Here is a 17,867-nt window from a genome sequence, read left to right on the forward strand (position 1 = left end):
CGATGAAAATATAATCAAATATAACGTTTACAAATCTTTTGTTTATATAACAAATATACAATTAAATCCTTTATCATAAGCATTACATATGGTCGTTTTATAAGTTTGCGCTAAAAATATTCTAAATCATTGCAGCTATAAATGAGTGTGAAACAGGGGTGTGTGGTATTCACACATGTATCAACAAAGTCAATGGTTTTGATTGCGTCTGCAAAAATGGTATGACCGGCACCCTATGTAACATTTCGCCAGATTCTTGTCGTGATAACAAATGTTTGAATGGTGACTGTATTTCTTTGAATGGGACATATAAATGCAGTTGTACCGACGGATATACCGGTCCTTTCTGTAGTCATCCACCAGGTACAATTCAAAATCTAATTCAAAATGTATTGTTTACTTAGATGAAAAGTACATAGTTATTGTCTCATTATATTACTTGTCTATTTAGCCAAGTGTACCCTCATTTATGTTGTTAGGATGGATATGTAATCATATTTCGTATATGTTGTTCAAGTTCGTTTTTATCTAAATTCATATATAGCCAGTTTTAATTATTACAAATTCTCACACTTTCATTTAAAGTTAACGGTGGATGGTCAGAATGGGAGAAATGGAGTGTTTGTTCAGTCTCATGTGATGGAGGATCAAGAACAAGAAGAAGAACATGTAACAATCCCTTGCCGAGTTTCAAGGGAGATAATTGTGACGGAAGTGACACTGAAATCGATTCCTGTAGCGATGCCATCTGTCCATGTAGGAATTTTTCTTTCAGAATTTCAAATATTAGAATGATGGCATATTAAGTTATACTGAAGACACTTAACTGTATCAAATGGTACAGTTTTCAGTATTTTTCATATACCTTTAATAATGCATAATTATAAATCTGATTTGAACAGGTTTTGTTTGTTTGTTTATCTGGTTTTATCATCAACTTTAACATCTGTTTGGTCATATCTCGGCGATTGGTCTTTCCAAGAAGGATTCGTTTCCTGGATAACTAATAAGTAATAGTCAGTTATTATGTAAGTGATCAACTAGTAATCCCACATGTTTTTCTGAATAAGCGTTGAGTGACAAATGACAATTAGACTATTAGACCATGACTAAGATCAATTGCTACAGAAAAGTTTCGCTTTGCTTGAGGATTGAGGGTCGACCCAGCGATCCCTGTATTACAAATCCGATGATCCATCTATTGAACTAAGCGGATGGATGGTTTACTAATGTCTATATTTAGAAGAATGATAAGTACCACTATTCACAGATTGTATTTCATAAAGATCATGTTAAAAACCGCACCGCATTTACATAGGCAAACAGTTAAAACTGAGGGGCAAATGAATTAAAAAAAGGCCGACAAGAGATTTCATTATAAATCATTTTTTTCTTAAATAATGCAAAGTTGACGAAAACTCGCCAGGTTAAAAATTCCCGTCGTTGTCTATGCAAAATTGCAGTACTGTATGAATGGTCAGTACGTTTACGAAATATTGCCACTTTCTTTTCTTTAAAAGTTGAACTGTTTTCTGAATAGTAGAAGTGAATTTCAATTATTGTATGTTTTACCAGCATGTCCAGAACTCGCTAGACAGTTTGGAACAGTTATAACATGCAATGATAAATTAGCTGAACAGTTTGTTTGTTTGTTTATCTGGTTTTATCATCAACTTTAACATCTGTTTGGTCATATCTCGGCGATTGGTCTTTCCAAGAAGGATTCGTTTCCTGGATAACTAATAAGTAATAGTCAGTTATTATGTAAGTGATCAACTAGTAATCCCACATGTTTTTCTGAATAAGCGTTGAGTGACAAATGACAATTAGACTATTAGACCATGACTAAGATCAATTGCTACAGAAAAGTTTCGCTTTGCTTGAGGATTGAGGATCGACCCAGCGATCCCTGTATTACAAATCCGATGATCCATCTATTGAACTAAGCGGATGGATGGTTTACTAATGTCTATATTTAGAAGAATGATAAGTACCACTATTCACAGATTGTATTTCATAAAGATCATGTTAAAAACCGCACCGCATTTACATAGGCAAACAGTTAAAACTGAGGGGCAAATGAATTTAAAAAAGGCCGACAAGAGATTTCATTATAAATCATTTTTTTCTTAAATAATGCAAAGTTGACGAAAACTCGCCAGGTTAAAAATTCCCGTCGTTGTCTATGCAAAATTGCAGTACTGTATGAATGGTCAGTACGTTTACGAAATATTGCCACTTTCTTTTCTTTAAAAGTTGAACTGTTTTCTGAATAGTAGAAGTGAATTTCAATTATTGTATGTTTTACCAGCATGTCCAGAACTCGCTAGACAGTTTGGAACAGTTATTACATGCAATGATAAATTAGCTGAACATAAAGAGTGTAACATGACATGTATACGTGGATCGGTTTTAACAAATGGACAAAAGCCATTCGAAAAATACAGATGTGGTCCTTCAACTGGCTATATTTGGAAGCCAACCGATAAACTGCCATCATGTGTCGGTATGAAGTTTTATTTATTTGCATACCGGTATCTCCACCAAAAAAATGGTTTTGGGGTCCGTTGTCATTATCTTGGCAGGAAAGGTACTTGATGCATACAAGGTACATATAAACGACTTGATATTAAAATATTGTTCTCGGTTTCTCACAAAGAAACAATATATGATATATAGCGACTGTCAAAGTTTACAAGTGTAGGAAGACATCCTTGTAATCAATGTATCATGTTAAACAAGAGTCGTCACTTAAGCAGAACTATCGAAGGTACTTAACTGGAAATATTTCTCACATTAAAGTTATTAAATATCAGATCCTGGTGAAAGTAGAGACAATAGCACAAACTGTCATATGAATTTAAAGTCATCAACATTAGCTACAAGATAACGGATCCTTAGATATAGATAATAGAAAATGTAACTGGTATCAATTTTATTATCATGCCTTTGTTGTGATTTCAAAGTCGATTAGATTTTGTCAGAAAAAATAAGTAGAAAACCCCCAGTTAAACATATATATAAAATCGCCTATACCACTCAAACTCCTGTTTGTGCTTAAGCTTTTTGCAACAGAAAGTATAAAGTACATCTACGGTAAATTATTTTAGTATATTTGGACATGAATTGATATAGATTCATATAATGTGTGACATTACATTGTGCATAAAGAAAAGATATTTGTCTGAATGAATTAGGCAATTCAGTTACATATTTTGGAAACAAAAGATATATCTTTTTAATTTATCAACAAGTTGATTCAACGGTTATAATAATTATATACATCGTATATTTAGTGTGATTTAATTGCTGTAGCAATGCTAATGTTAGGTAATGAAAGTAATCAAAAAATTTCTGTGCAGTCATTGGTAGTCCATTTAAAAACAGATTTTGATTTATTATTTTCAGAGCCCGTAAGTCCAGATAATCTTGGATTACGAGTAAATGCAAGATACACACGCACTATTCCCGACACCAAAGCAGATTATGTCACTTCCGCTGTAGAACAGAGAGCGACTGACAAGATATGTGGATCATGTAAAATTGCAGCCACAGCTGAAAAGGGTAGTTTGTCAAAAAGATCATCTTTGTCTAGTTCTCTAACACTACAGTTTTCAAAAGAGATAGCTGAGAATGGAGATATAGAGCTTGCTAATTATCTAACTGACGGAGCAGGTTAGTGAATATTTATCTGATTTATAAAGTTATTTTAAAAGGTTTCCGTTATTTACTTGTATTATCATACATTGTTGTCACATATCTTTTGGAAAAAAAACACACACTATGTATTTAGAAATTTAACCTTCAGTAGTAGAGTAAACATAACGGTATGAAATGGAATTACTCTTATAGATACATGTATGTATTTTTTCATTTATTACAAACAAGAAACTCCGGCAATGACAGAACTTCTACAGACTCGACAAACAATAAATGACATATATGAGTATATAATCGCAAATTCATCATCAATATTCGATGTTACTGTTGATGGTGTGGACTATACGTCCGACAATGATTCCATTTCTTTCTCCAGAACTATAACATGTGCGGACGGCAACGCAGGGGCTGGAGACTTATGTGGTTATATTTTATTTTGATTATTCAAGGAAAATCAATACTAAATAACTTATTTCAACGTTCATATGGTATAAAGTAAAACAAATAAGAAATACATACTAGTTGGTCATAAAATAAGTCGATTTCAATATATTAATATTATGGATATACAAGTGCTTTGACTTGTAACATATTTCATAAAGATATATTTTACTTTTCAATTATACAGATCTTCACATGACAACTTTTACTAGTAAATGGTATTTTGGTGCTTCATTTGTTTTATTTTAGATATTGTTCTTATATTACATGTTCAGCTAAATGTGCAGCAGGTACAAAATTGAACTTTCCTGACTGTGATAGTTGTGAGACCGGAACTTATCAGCCACTGCAAGGACAAAATCAGTGTTTGCCTTGTCCAGCCGGATATACAACTTCTGCTTACGGTGCCACAAACATATCCGAATGCTCAGGTAATATATTCCAGTACATTCACATGGTCTAATCTGGTTTTGTTAAACGATTTATCATGTGATGATAAATCTTGTATGTTAGCATATTCAGCTGATTTTTGTTCAATAAGTTGCTGAGGTAGATAATGTGAATTTAAAGTGCATACCTTGTTGTAAGCTACGTATCATATTGCACTAAACAATGCATTTCAGTTTAACACGTATGTCGTATGGTCTTTTCAAAGTATGCAATGGCTGTTTTTGCATATAAAAGGAGATAAACAAAAACCTTGATAATTAAGATTTAAGTTAATTTCTGGTGTAAACCAAAGAAACATAGTTCTCAAAGTGCGTACTCACAGTGCCGAAATACATAAATGGCCAATAGAAAGATACACGATAATGATTTACAATAATTACCTGTAAAAGACATAAACAAGCGCCTTGAACTCTTAGATAAATAAAAATCAACAATCTCTAGCGAGAAACATATAAATATATTTATCAAAGTGGGCATATGTGAGATTGTTTGTCTAGGAAGTTTTATAAAAACTGAGGCCCGCATGCAAGTTATGTCTAAATAAAATTAAGTTAATTGTTGTTAGGTTGAATTTGTACGGAAGCCCATAAGTGCCATGTCTAGACTTTGTCTTAGACAATGCACCTTAGTATGAACCTTTGTCTATTATTAGACATTACAAAAAAGCGGCAAAAGGCAATTTTCATCACATCACCCTTCATGACGTGAGGTAAATCTGATAGTGGAAACAGAAGACAAGATTTGTAAGTTTAAATAAAAAGTATGACAACTGTATACTCCAACTGAATAATATGTCTCCCATACAAGGTTAGTTTCGAATATATTGGCCAGCTCAGATGAAAAAATAGGTCACAGGGCACAACAACGATAACGTAAAGTTAAGTATTCAATATTTGCACAACGCAACATTTAAAACATGTGGAAACTATTCTGTAGAGAAATAAAATAGTTCTCCTCAGTAAAGATATAACAAGCGATAAGTCAAACCTAATTACACTAGTTCAAACATAGCAGGCCACTAAAAGAAAATAGACCCAGAACAACATGACTAGATAACTAGGAAGATCCATGATGTAACATATGGACATTCATCTCTAACAACCGTGACACTCTCTTTACAAAGGAAAATACAAAATTTAATATATAATCAAGACAAGTACAAAGCAAATGTGCCGAAGATGAATCTATCAAATGCCAGAGTCAGTAGCAGACAAAAAGTAATCAAAGAAGACTGCTTGGTATAAGTAAATGTTAAAGATTACATAAATTAGATTTGTTATGACTCAAACTTTATATATAGGATAACTGTACAACATGCAACTTCTCATGCACTGTTATTCAGTTCTTCCAAAACTGTAAGGGCATTGCCTAACAACTTGAACACCTCTATCTCTTTGGTGACTCTATGAGTTATCTCCCTTTTAAACTTCTTTTTAATTTTCATTTTCAGTACTGTATCACGGTGCAATTTGATTAAGCAGTCAAATCTACTTATCAACGCCGCCCGAGTATATATCAACAGACCGACGTTTGTTGCGAGCTATGCTTTTCCGTGATTGTGTAGAAAATTTTCAAGCCATATCAAACCCGTCTTTGTTATTTTTTTTTCTCCTAGCAACATTTATATGATTCAAAAAAAGAAAAAAAAAAAAGAAAAGAAACCTACACACTGAGAAATGATGTTTGAATAATTATTGCAATTGACATTTTATACAGCATTGTTTTTAAATTATATATTTTGTCTGACATCTATAAGTATGAATAAGAGCTTATATGTATACGTACTTCTGTTTCCAGATATCACATGTGAATAGTTGGCGTTCCATAGCTTTTGGTTTTGTGCTTGGATACCAACAGGTTAACTCTGTATTAGAGTGACACTTCAACATACCAGACAACAATCGACAGCAGGAAGTACACGACTTGAATTAGTGATACACTATTTTACTGTGGCGTTTTCATATTCGTGAATTATTCTTGTTGTTGTTAAATATTACATGTAAAATATCGTGCGACAGCTTAATAGAGTAACTTAAATGTAACACTACGACTCGAACTGGATACACACCAGATCACATTGTTCTGATTATATTTCCAAGGAAATTGAGACAAGTGGTCAGTGCAATGAGGTTATCGTTCGATGTGGAAACGCTTGACAATGAACATAAATTAAGAAGTTCCTAGAAATAAAGTTCTTCATTTATGAAAACTATGATCCTTGACGGAATTAATTTCGGAAACCCACAGAATTAAAAGACGCAAGTACAGAAATAAAGGGCCAAATTATGTATGGCACGTAGACGGTTACGATAAACTGAAACATATGGCTTTTGTAAAGCACGGTTGCTATTGATGGTTACAGTAGAACCAGTATACTTCGTGGCTAGAAGTGTCCACAAAGTAACAAACACCTGCACGTCATCGCTAGTATATCTGAAGCGCTGAGGACGCGTCGGGTTGTTCCCCGATTTTACGTTGTGATAAGGAAGCGGAAAATTCACTCTGTCTTGCTCACCGTTTTTTCCGTCAATGATATCAGATAGTATCATCGGACTAGAAGTTGTATACAGAAAAAGCGTTCAAACAACGAATAGAGGCGGGGAACATAGGCGCCAAGGAATTCAAATTGGTGATTTCCTTTCTAAAAGATTTAAAAACAATTAAGAGTATGAAATAAATCTACATTATGCGAAATTCCTTCTAATGCACTTGATTCAGCCGACTACATTAAAAAAAAGAATAGCGAATGGAATTACCATCATACGTAAAAGAGAAATTCGAGGTAGCCGAAATGGCAAACCGATTAATGTACTGTTCCGGATTGTTTGGCGGACACATATGGAAAATGTAGACAAAGAGTTGAGCTTTGCAATATCGCTACTAGGACCCACATCATAAAGAATCACAGATTGGTAAACATACTTAAAAGCCTACATCCGCATTCCATGGATGTACAGAGCTTCTAGAACGATACAAGGGAACTACGGAACTTATGATGAAGCCAGAACTAATCTCTCCATATGTTCCGAATAAACTCTTCAAGTATCAAATATTTCATAAATCTTTTAGATCGTTTCGGAACAAGTGCAAGGTGTTTGTAATCAAAACCTTGAACCAACCAGTAAATGTTCAATGAAAAAATGGAGATGGCTCGAAGTAGATCGAAACCCCAAGTCCCTTAGGTTGAGGGGCAACACATTAACCAGAGGCCACCGCCCCCTTCCCTTGGTTAAAAAGAAATGGATGTAGTACGAAACGTAATGTGGTAAGCTGTTCCACCGAACAAAAATGGGTATATGAGTTAAATAAAGGATGTAAAAGCATAATGGAGCAATTTATATCTTACAAAACTTAATCATGCCATAATTCAATTTTGAAAAAAGAAACAAAACCAAATGCTATCAGATAGATCAGATTTAACTTTGAAGTTGCGTAGTGGATTGTAAATTCTGCGATCCTCATTTTGAGTTTAGTGCCTTTGACCAGAACATTTACTTATTGAGGGTCAATCAAAGGACAATTAAGTAATACAAAGAAAGAAAACACAAGCTATTATGATCTGATAGCATAATCTTACACAGGGGCAACCTAGTTACATGCCTTGTTCCAAAAGTGTTCGAGATGCCCGTGCACAAGTAACTTCCAAACATGGCAGATTTTACAGGAATATGTCTTATAATATGTTATAACATGTATAATAAGTATAATTGTCTATGAGGTATAAAATTCAACACAACATGAAAGTAGTTAGTAAAGAAAATACATAAATCATATCTAATTCCTTCCCTTTTATAGGTTTTCCATAAGCTTACCAAACAACCTGAAACTCACTGTGGTACAAACATGAATATAGGTACTAACACGAAATTGTTATCTAAACATGTCCATGTTGTTATTCTCTAAGGTTAAGACTGACAACTTTCAAAAAAATATGTTTTTAAAGGAAAAGCATTTCTCGCTTATAGAATATAAATCTGTTTAACAAAATAATGGTTTTAACCTGAATATATTGACATTATAAGTCTTTAAGTAAAAAATAAACAAGTGTTAACTTAAAACAACTTCTTTCGCATACAAATTTAATATTGAAATCAGTTCATAAGTTTACTTAGATTAAACAAAATGAATACTTATATCAAAGAAACAGGAAATAATTATAGTTTGAAAACAGCCTAATACAAAACCAGAACTTTTATAATGTGATTAATACCCCCGCAAGACTGCTGGAAATGATGGAGTATTAGTAATAGAAATACCTTTTAACAGAATTGAATTGAGTTACATACAGTATTTCAGTTACAGTCTAAATGAAGGTTATGAGATACCCTGTAAAAGTCAGAAAGATTACCTCTTGACACTGCACCAATCTCATGCGCTGACCATTGGTATGAAAAGTGCATAAATAAAACATTAAAGATTAGTTATGTATCCGACAAAAAAAAAATAGTATATACTGCAACTCCTTTCATGTGCTTGAACCAGGTATCGATGTATGAATCCAAACCAAGTTTCAATGTTAGACACTGCAGAAAAAGTAACAAAGGGCTGTAAATTCGAACCTACTTTAAGTTATGCTCCGAAAAATAAAGAATATAAAGGGCAAAACTCTGTATTGTCAAATGGAGTTATGATCTTGGTACGCACTCCCTTTAAGTGCTGACGATTGATGAAATTGTATGAATACAACCAGTAGTTTTCAAGTTATCTCCAAGACAAGGAAAAGAGAACAAAGCCAATAACTAGTATTAGTCAGATGGAGTATGGTTCTTTAGTACTGCAAGACCATGTATGAGTTTAAGGAATTCCACCATGAGTTTCAGATATGCTCCGGACAAGGAAAATCAACGGACCGCTGACCGAACGGCCAACACAAACAATCCAACCAACCGACTGACGACCACCGGTGACGTGCTACATACCCCTAAACTCGGTTCGGGATGAAAATTTATTTAATGTATATTAACTACTCTTGACGTCACAAAACTCAATATATATCAAACCAAATTTTCAGTCCATTATAACTTTACTTATTCTACACACCCCTTCAACTTAGTGATACAAACCTGTTGGAATCAGAGTCTGCTATCGGATCATAGCAGCCCATGGTTACAATGCTACTATTAACGCTACAAATACAGCCATTTCAAGTTTGTAAGGCATGTGGACTTCTTTTGACGCAATGTTCAACAGCTGATCTTTCATTTCTCTTCATCTCCTCTTGAATCCCCACATGAATAATTCTGCAAGAGTGCCTGCCATTCAAAATTAAGTCTACTACCAACCAAAATTTCTAGGTGCTTGAAAAAAGTGTACCTGGTTGCATACCTGTGCATGGTGGTAAGCAGAACATTAGTTAACTATTTGAAATCCCCAAGTCAACATAATTCACTACTTCAAAGATCGATCCATGCAGTTCTCTTGGTTAAGTCTCGAATCAATAAAGAGAACCTGTGTGGCAAGTAACAACAGCCGGATAGCTTTCAGCAATGTCACTTTTAGAAAGGGGGATTTGGCATCGACACACAACAGTAGGTCAATCCAAATTTGATCTTTAGACTAGACACAATGTTAATGCAAAATAACCGAAACAGAAAGCCTTACTCGCGAGAACTTTAACTGTCTCGTTCAAGAGCCTTTCTGGACATTTAATTCGCCTTCATTTACAGTTTTATGCACTGAGTAAAAGATAACAAGAGCGTCTCCAATTAGGTCATACTAAACATCAAAGGAATTCTGGCACATTACATCTAAAATTAACGCGTATAGATAACTTCGCTGCTTGAACGTTCTTTGAAATAGCCAACAGTTGTCTTCACTACACTCATCAACTGACTCTTTATACTCATGCGTAATGGAACAAACTAGTAGTTGATCGTCCAGTAACAGTACAATACACTTTTTTGTCCCATTTAGGTTCAGTAACACTGTCCAACTACGACAGGTTCAGTAACAGTCAACTTTACTGTCCTCATTAAGGTTCATACAAGGGTCAACTGAAGTCCCCATGATGTCAAAAAAAACATAGCACTGTCTCATCCTCTAAACTGAGGTTCAGTAACAGATCCAAAACTGTAAGTCTCCATTGATGGTCAGTTCATAAGCATACAACTTACTGCATCCAGGGACTGAATCTTACTGTCATTAAAATCCCTGAGTGCATGACCAGTGTGTTCAAAGTTTTATTTTTCTGCACAAAACAGAGAGTCCACCCTTACAGCGCATCATTCTAAGTGTATCTTCAACCGATACCTTCGCAGTTATCACTCAGGACAGTTACGGGGATAAAAAGGTTCGTTGTTTTATACCACTTGAAAATATCACTCAGAATATGTCTTATCAAGTACCCATTGATTCCGCCGATTATCTGCTTCAACCCACAACCGTCAGGTAATAAATTCCCTTGCATTGATGAAATAGAACGCGGACTGCTTGCTCAAAAATAGAGACCTTGTTGACTGTAGCCTGTCACTGAAACAATCTTCCCCAGTGGATACATCCTTTCCCGTCAGGAATCCACTACAATTGTCAAGAAAGCCGTCATCAAAGACTACAATACTCAGAATCCAGTGAATGAGATTGCAAAGTTAGGTACTTTACACATATTCACCAGGTGTTGGGTCATACTACAATAGTAAAGAACCGGATGCTTATCATCTACATCTGTCAACTGCTCTCTAGCCGTCATCTCGTTTTTAGCATTCTCAAATAAATTATTAGTAACTGCGAGAGAGAAACACATCAAGACATTTGCATGACAAATTTAGATACTTCTCCGTATAGTAAGAAGGTTACTACCATATCTGATAACTTCCATACAAAATCCATCTGGAAAAAATTTGCATAATTTATAACTTCTGAACAGTGCCTCTGCGTTTAAATCGTATATCTGTACCGATCCCTCCGCGGTAATGCTTAAAAGTCCCACGAGTTCAGGAAGCCATCCAAGCAACTTATATAATATTATGCCGCAGTCTACAGACCCTCGCGTTCGAAGAAGAAATAATAACTATCTAGGATAATTATGTGAAAATACACCTAAGAATAGTTTATATAGAAATTATGAACTCAACCTCCCAAAACTTAAATGTAGACGTCATTAATAAGCCAACCAAAATTGTCACTCCACATGCAAACTGCTGTTATTTCTTTCAAAAAATAAAAAAAAAAAACACAAAACATTATTGTTACGCCAATGGTCGATTCATTGATTCGTTAAATTAAACACAGACATCAAACAGACGGATGGACACACAGACAATCGTAATTTGAGTTACTTCTTGACTTAATTTTTGATTGCACTCGACCAGCTTTCAAATAAAACATTTAAAGAGATGAACATTCTGTCAATGTATCACAAAGACCAGAACGTATTTTTACTTTTGAATTATGTTCTTATGTATTTTGACTTTTGTATTATGTCTTATGTATTTTTGACTTTTGTATTATGTCTTATGTATTTTGACTTTTGTATTATGTCTTATGTATTTTGACTTTTGTTATTATGTCTTATGTATTTTGACTTTTGTATTATGTCTTATGTATTTTGACTTTTGTATTTTGTATCATGGCATTATGTAATACGGCTTATGTATTGTGGTATTTCGGTTAAGAAGTATGCATTATTTGATTTATACAGACATGTAAAAAGCAAGAAGTCTCGCAGCTTGCTCATCTATTACCCTATCTCCTTGGTGATAATTTTACTTGAGAATACTAAATTTGACTGTTATTTGCATGTCGGTTCTGTGCCAAAATAATCATAAATGTTCAAACTGTTTTTTTATACAAACTGAATCTTAGTGCTTCGAATTATTTTGTTAATAGAAATAAAAAGAAAGATTTGCATGTAGGTTATTTAAAAGTGTTTATTTTTATATTATGTAGTCAAACATTGCACAAATTTTTAGAAGAATGAAAAGTCAAACATTTGCTTATTTGTCATTTTCGAGAAATCTTTATCGATTTGGTAGAACCATTGCATGTATCAGATCATTCTTTAAGTGATTTTACATTTCCACCTATTGATCATGTTTAGAAAAAAAACCAAAGAATTGGCTTCAAAAATGTCATATTTTAAATTAAAAAAAAATCCTTGTTTTCACCATAGATTCCTCAATATCAGATTAATAATTATCATTTATTGTACTCTTGTATTTTCACATATTAATATACATTTATAGTAAAGTTTCATTACATAAAACATTCAATTTGGAGAGGAAAAAAGTAATATTTTGAATGATTACATACTACAAGCTTGTCTTATCTTTTTCATAATTAATTACATATCATTGCATGTATATATAATGATATCAAAATACAACTGATTCAGGTACTCTCATATTTCATTCCTCCCACAAAATATGATAAACAAAATCAACAAGTTAAGGCAGCGTTCAATGAACGCAAAAAAAAGACAATAGTGTGAAACTTCTTATTTATTTATATTTGAATAAGTTATGCTGAATTAATGCAATTGAATCAACCATTTCACTTAACTTGATTTTTATATTAATAAGGATATATGGCACGTAATCTGACAAAAGAACAAAGTTGTACATGCACAAAGTATCATAGTAGATGACTTTAAAGCATTAAAGATGAGTCAAAATATTTAAAAAAAAAACTCAAACTTAAGATAAATATGCTAAGATTTTAAGAAAGTAAAGAGATTCAAGAATTAAGTTATAATTTACATGTTTGGGATAAATCACTGGTTTTGCAGTATGTATCACCATAATTCTCCTAAAACGCGTAACGAAAGGGCTATATTTGCCAATTTAACCACCCTTGCTAATTTACGTGGATTGTAAGTAGATTATTACTTTGTTCATAACAATATTTTCCTTTTCATATTATTCATGAGAATTTTCATGAATGTTTGAAGTATGCTGCTTTAAAAGTTAAAGAGTTAATTAAATCCTTAATTATTATATATATAATCATGACTCAGATATAGATGTACATATATGAAGACTGTTTTTTTTAAACTAAAATGATTATTTTTGTTGCAAGTTTAAGGCATGGGACATGTTCTTCACACTTCTTTAGGAGGACCCAGCAACTACCCAAAGCAAAATTTATTTGGTAAAACATCATTATTCAGTATCTAGGGAGTTGTACTTATAAATCATAAACCTGTCTCTTGAAAAAAAAACTTGATTTTCCATTGTAACAGAGTAACGTACCAGACTGAATGTCTCATTTTTACCTTTTTTGGATTTTCCATCATAAGCTGTTTTTCTTCTTTTTTTGCCCTGCTATATTTTTAACTAGCTCCTTAATTCGTTTTTCTTCTCACATTTTCCTGTAGGAGAAATAATGTATATTTCATACAGAATATTGCAAGAATCAAGTTTCACAAAATGTATCAAAATGTGTCTGTCTTGCAAGAATCTTGTTACTTAATCTAACAAATATATTCATTCATAAATCAGATGACCAATAATGGAATAAGACCTAGAAAACCAATCAAAACATTTTCCTGGCAAATGTTCATAAAATTTGCGGTGAAAACGTAAATTCTAGAGAGTTAAGATTAGGGCACTGTAAACTACTTTCTCTCACGAAATGAAATGGTCCATATTAGGACTCGTCCGAGAAATATTTGGGACTAACATCCTGACCATGTTCAACAGAGGCAAAGGAGTGACCATCAGTGTATTAATGTGGATGGACATTCATAAAACTTACTAAGCCACTGTTTGACTGATGTGTTCTAAAAAAAGAACCTGATATTGAGACAACTTTGCAATTATAATCGAGGTGAAAAGTAAAACTATAAAAGAGCAAGATGGTTCTAAAATGTACGTCAGTGTTGGTATACTTTTCTGGCCTTCGTGATCATTGATGCCAGCAGTATTAAGTGTGGATATTGAGTACCGCTCAAGACGGTGCAAGGGGGCGTGAGGGATGTTGCACTTATTCATTATCTCTCATGTACAGACTCAATCAAACTGAGTCTGCAATTTTCGCATAATTTTGTTGTAATTAATGCTTCAGGGGGATCACTTTGTTTCCATTTTTTTTCTTTTCAGTGATACACATGCCAGTGAAGAGCTTGGAAGTTGAATTTCTTTTATTAACAAAACAATATTTTGAAATTTGGAATAATTTTTATAAATCTTAATAATTACATTTTCACACATAAATCATGCTTTGTTGTTTGCTACAAAATTCAAATTCTCCGTAAGTGAGATACCAGGTGATAATAGCCGATTCACTGAGTCACTGAGTGTATAGTGAGATATCTCACAGATGGCACTTATTCTCCCAAACCTTTCCTTTTTGTAAATATTTACAAAGGTACTTTATGTTTATCTTTCCATAAATCTACTTCAAATGTTATGTTTCTCAAAATCAAAACTGACATTCCTCGCTTGTGTTATCCAATTCAGTTCTAGTGAACAATAGTCCTGCTGGTCAGTTTTTTTAAATTGATTTTGTTATTGTAACTGCTTTAAAAACACTTATTAAAGGCAGTTTTAAATTAAAGTGTAGCATTCTTATAAGTACTCCATTATAACATTTATACATGTCTCATATAAAGTTGTGTTATCAATTGTTATTAGCCTATGACACAGAAAGTGTTACTTCGATATGATTTTGAAATAGATATTGTTATTATAACTGCAAATCGGCTCTTACTCGACAGTAATTAGTGTAGCCGCTTTTTCATGAAGAAACCAGTGCTGATAGTGAAAATTGTAATTGGCATATTTAAATTAGCCAGGTCAGGTGTTTCTAAAAAGGCTGATAACACTGTAGCAATGTGAGGATACATTCAAATTTATTACATAGATAATACACGTGGAGCTCAGCTCGCAGAGACAAATGAGAACACAGTAACTTTTTGATATCCTTTTAACTCTAAGAAAAATGTCAATTATTAATTGCTACTGTTTATATTTTCTAAAAAAGTAAGAAAACATTATTTTGTTTCATATGACAGGAATGAATTGCATTAACAATCCTAGGTATTGTTGAAAACTCATTGTTTTACATGCCAGATTAAGTAATTGGACCCCATCCTTGTTTGTACGTGACTGCTGGGGGAAAATAATGTTATGCTAAATTAAAGAGGTGACACTTTCTATATTTTTATCTGATATCGAGTTGTAAGAGCCGATTTGCAGTTATATGGGTAAGAGTTCGATAAGACTCCCTACGGTCGTCTTAATACGAACTCTTACCCATACTTATTCTTGAAAAATTATCATTAATAATTCCTTTAATCATTTAGTGGTCTCCTGAATAAACTTGTTACACATGAATAGATTATTCCAAGTGTTGTGACTTATCAGTTCATACCGGGTCAACCTTGCATCATTTTATATCTCACCTTACAGTTAATTAGCCAGCAACTTGAAAGATGTAGATAAAAGTGATTTATATTTTCCCTGTTGTTCGCATAGTTTCTATACAGACCATAGTACAGAACAATATATACAAACTGAATTAAAGATAAAACTCTAGAAATTTAAATGATGAATTTATAGATATTTTTGAAATTTTATGTGCTGTAAAAAATTAAGTGAAATATGATCAGACCTATAAATATTCTTTAATGTTATTGCTGTTTCTCAAAATACACATCACCTTACCACACATTACGTGTTATATATGCTAACTGGCTTTAATGACGCTGTATCTGCTAAGTGGTACCAGGCCTTTATTAAGCCGTCAAGTGTATCATAATCCATGCTTTTTTAGGGAAATGAACCTTATTCCGCTTTTACACTCATGAATGAAGTTTATCTATCTTTGAAATTTGATTCTCATGACAAGCATTATCCCTGCTAACATAAAAAACAGGTGGCCATAGTAAATCATGATGTTTGCAAACCTCAAAGCAGTAAAATCACTTATTAATTAATCTTGGATATTTGTATTTATTTCCTTACTATTTCAACACTAAGAAAGTCAAATATATTGTTCAAGTGATTGCACAGGTTAATGAACAGATATGGTGAGATAACACTGTGAGGAGTACTTTGCACTAACAGCAGGAATATTTACCTGTTAAATTGTCTAAATTTTGTACTCTTGATGAAATCTTTGTAGTTTTAGCTGATACATGAATCGGAGCAAGTATGTGCTATAAATAAATAGCATAAATAGTGTTCGCTATAAACAAACAATAATACATTGAGAAATAAGCTTGTATAAGGGAGCCTAACTGTTTAAATTTCAACACTTACCAAATTGTCTTCTGTTTCACTATCAGATTTACCTCCGTCAGCCATAATGGGCGCATGTGATGAAACTTGCCTTTTTGCCGCCTTTTTTGTCAAGTCATAATACATAAGACAAAAGTCATAATACATAAGTCATTAGTCATAAGACAAAAGTCCTAAGACAAAATGGCATTTATGGGCTTCCGTAAATTTGTGATAAATTTGAAATGATATAGGATGGTGGCTTATTTATGGAATGTAAAGAAACATAACACATACATAACTAGACAATTATGTACACAAGGACACAATGATTTAAAAATAATATTCGAAAGACCACCTGGCACGTATATAAGGTAATCTGTGATATTTACTTCACGCCTATCCATGGTAATCTGGAGCATTTAAGTTTCCCATGTTGGTCGTTTCATATAATAAGTAAGCAAAAAAATTACAATAGCTTACCGATAGCATGAAGCATTCATAAAGTACATATGTTTATGGTTGTTTTATTTTGAACTTTCAATTGCCGACTTCTTCTCTATATGCGTACATATTTCAGAATTAGTGGAGATAATTCCAAAGAACAAAGAAAAAGAAGACGAAAGCAGCGACAAAACATGTAATTTTGCTGAAATAGATATTCGTTAATTTGAATAAAACTTTTGCTTATTTCAAGCATTTGTTACAAGAAATGTAAAATGTGAGGTTGTAGTAATATTTATATTGTACAAATTTTTTCCTTTAATTTATTTAAAAGTAATTATCAATACTATGAAGTTTTTCTACGGTATTTACATGATACAAAAGTGACATACTATCTTTATGTTTATCAGATTTAAGATAGTAACTAGAATAGAGCTTTAAGATTGTGTTTTCTACACTTCACAATACGAATTACCACCGTTTGCTTGATTCTAATGGAGAAATTTATCTATACTTTTCGATTTTGTTTATTTCAATAAGTAATGTTTTCTTATAATAAATATAAATAATATAATCTTTCAGTAACTATTGCGATTCCGGTTGCTGTCAGCTTTGGGTGTCTCTTCATTGTCATTGCAATCGTATTAATATTATGCAAGAAGACAAAAAAGTAAGTACAACATTTAAAACCAACTTAATTATATGTAAAAATGCGAT

General features: G+C 32.9%; 1 protein-coding gene across 1 annotated transcript in view; it reads left to right on the top strand.

Annotated features, from left to right (window-relative positions):
• Positions 1-17,867, top strand: part of LOC132757618 (sushi, von Willebrand factor type A, EGF and pentraxin domain-containing protein 1-like) — a 46,081-nt gene that overhangs the window by 11,011 nt on the left and 17,203 nt on the right. The window contains exons 15-22 of the mRNA XM_060748939.1: positions 136-363; positions 586-756; positions 1,576-1,647; positions 2,312-2,506; positions 3,409-3,675; positions 3,889-4,083; positions 4,377-4,532; positions 17,287-17,346. Of these exons, the coding sequence (XP_060604922.1) occupies positions 136-363; positions 586-756; positions 1,576-1,647; positions 2,312-2,506; positions 3,409-3,675; positions 3,889-4,083; positions 4,377-4,532; positions 17,287-17,346 (1,344 nt within the window). The remainder of the gene's footprint in view (positions 1-135; positions 364-585; positions 757-1,575; positions 1,648-2,311; positions 2,507-3,408; positions 3,676-3,888; positions 4,084-4,376; positions 4,533-17,286; positions 17,347-17,867) is intronic.

Source organism: Ruditapes philippinarum, unplaced genomic scaffold (genome assembly GCF_026571515.1).
Source record: "Ruditapes philippinarum isolate M1 unplaced genomic scaffold, ASM2657151v2 ctg591_1_1_1_1, whole genome shotgun sequence".
Lineage (NCBI taxonomy): Eukaryota > Metazoa > Mollusca > Bivalvia > Venerida > Veneridae > Ruditapes > Ruditapes philippinarum.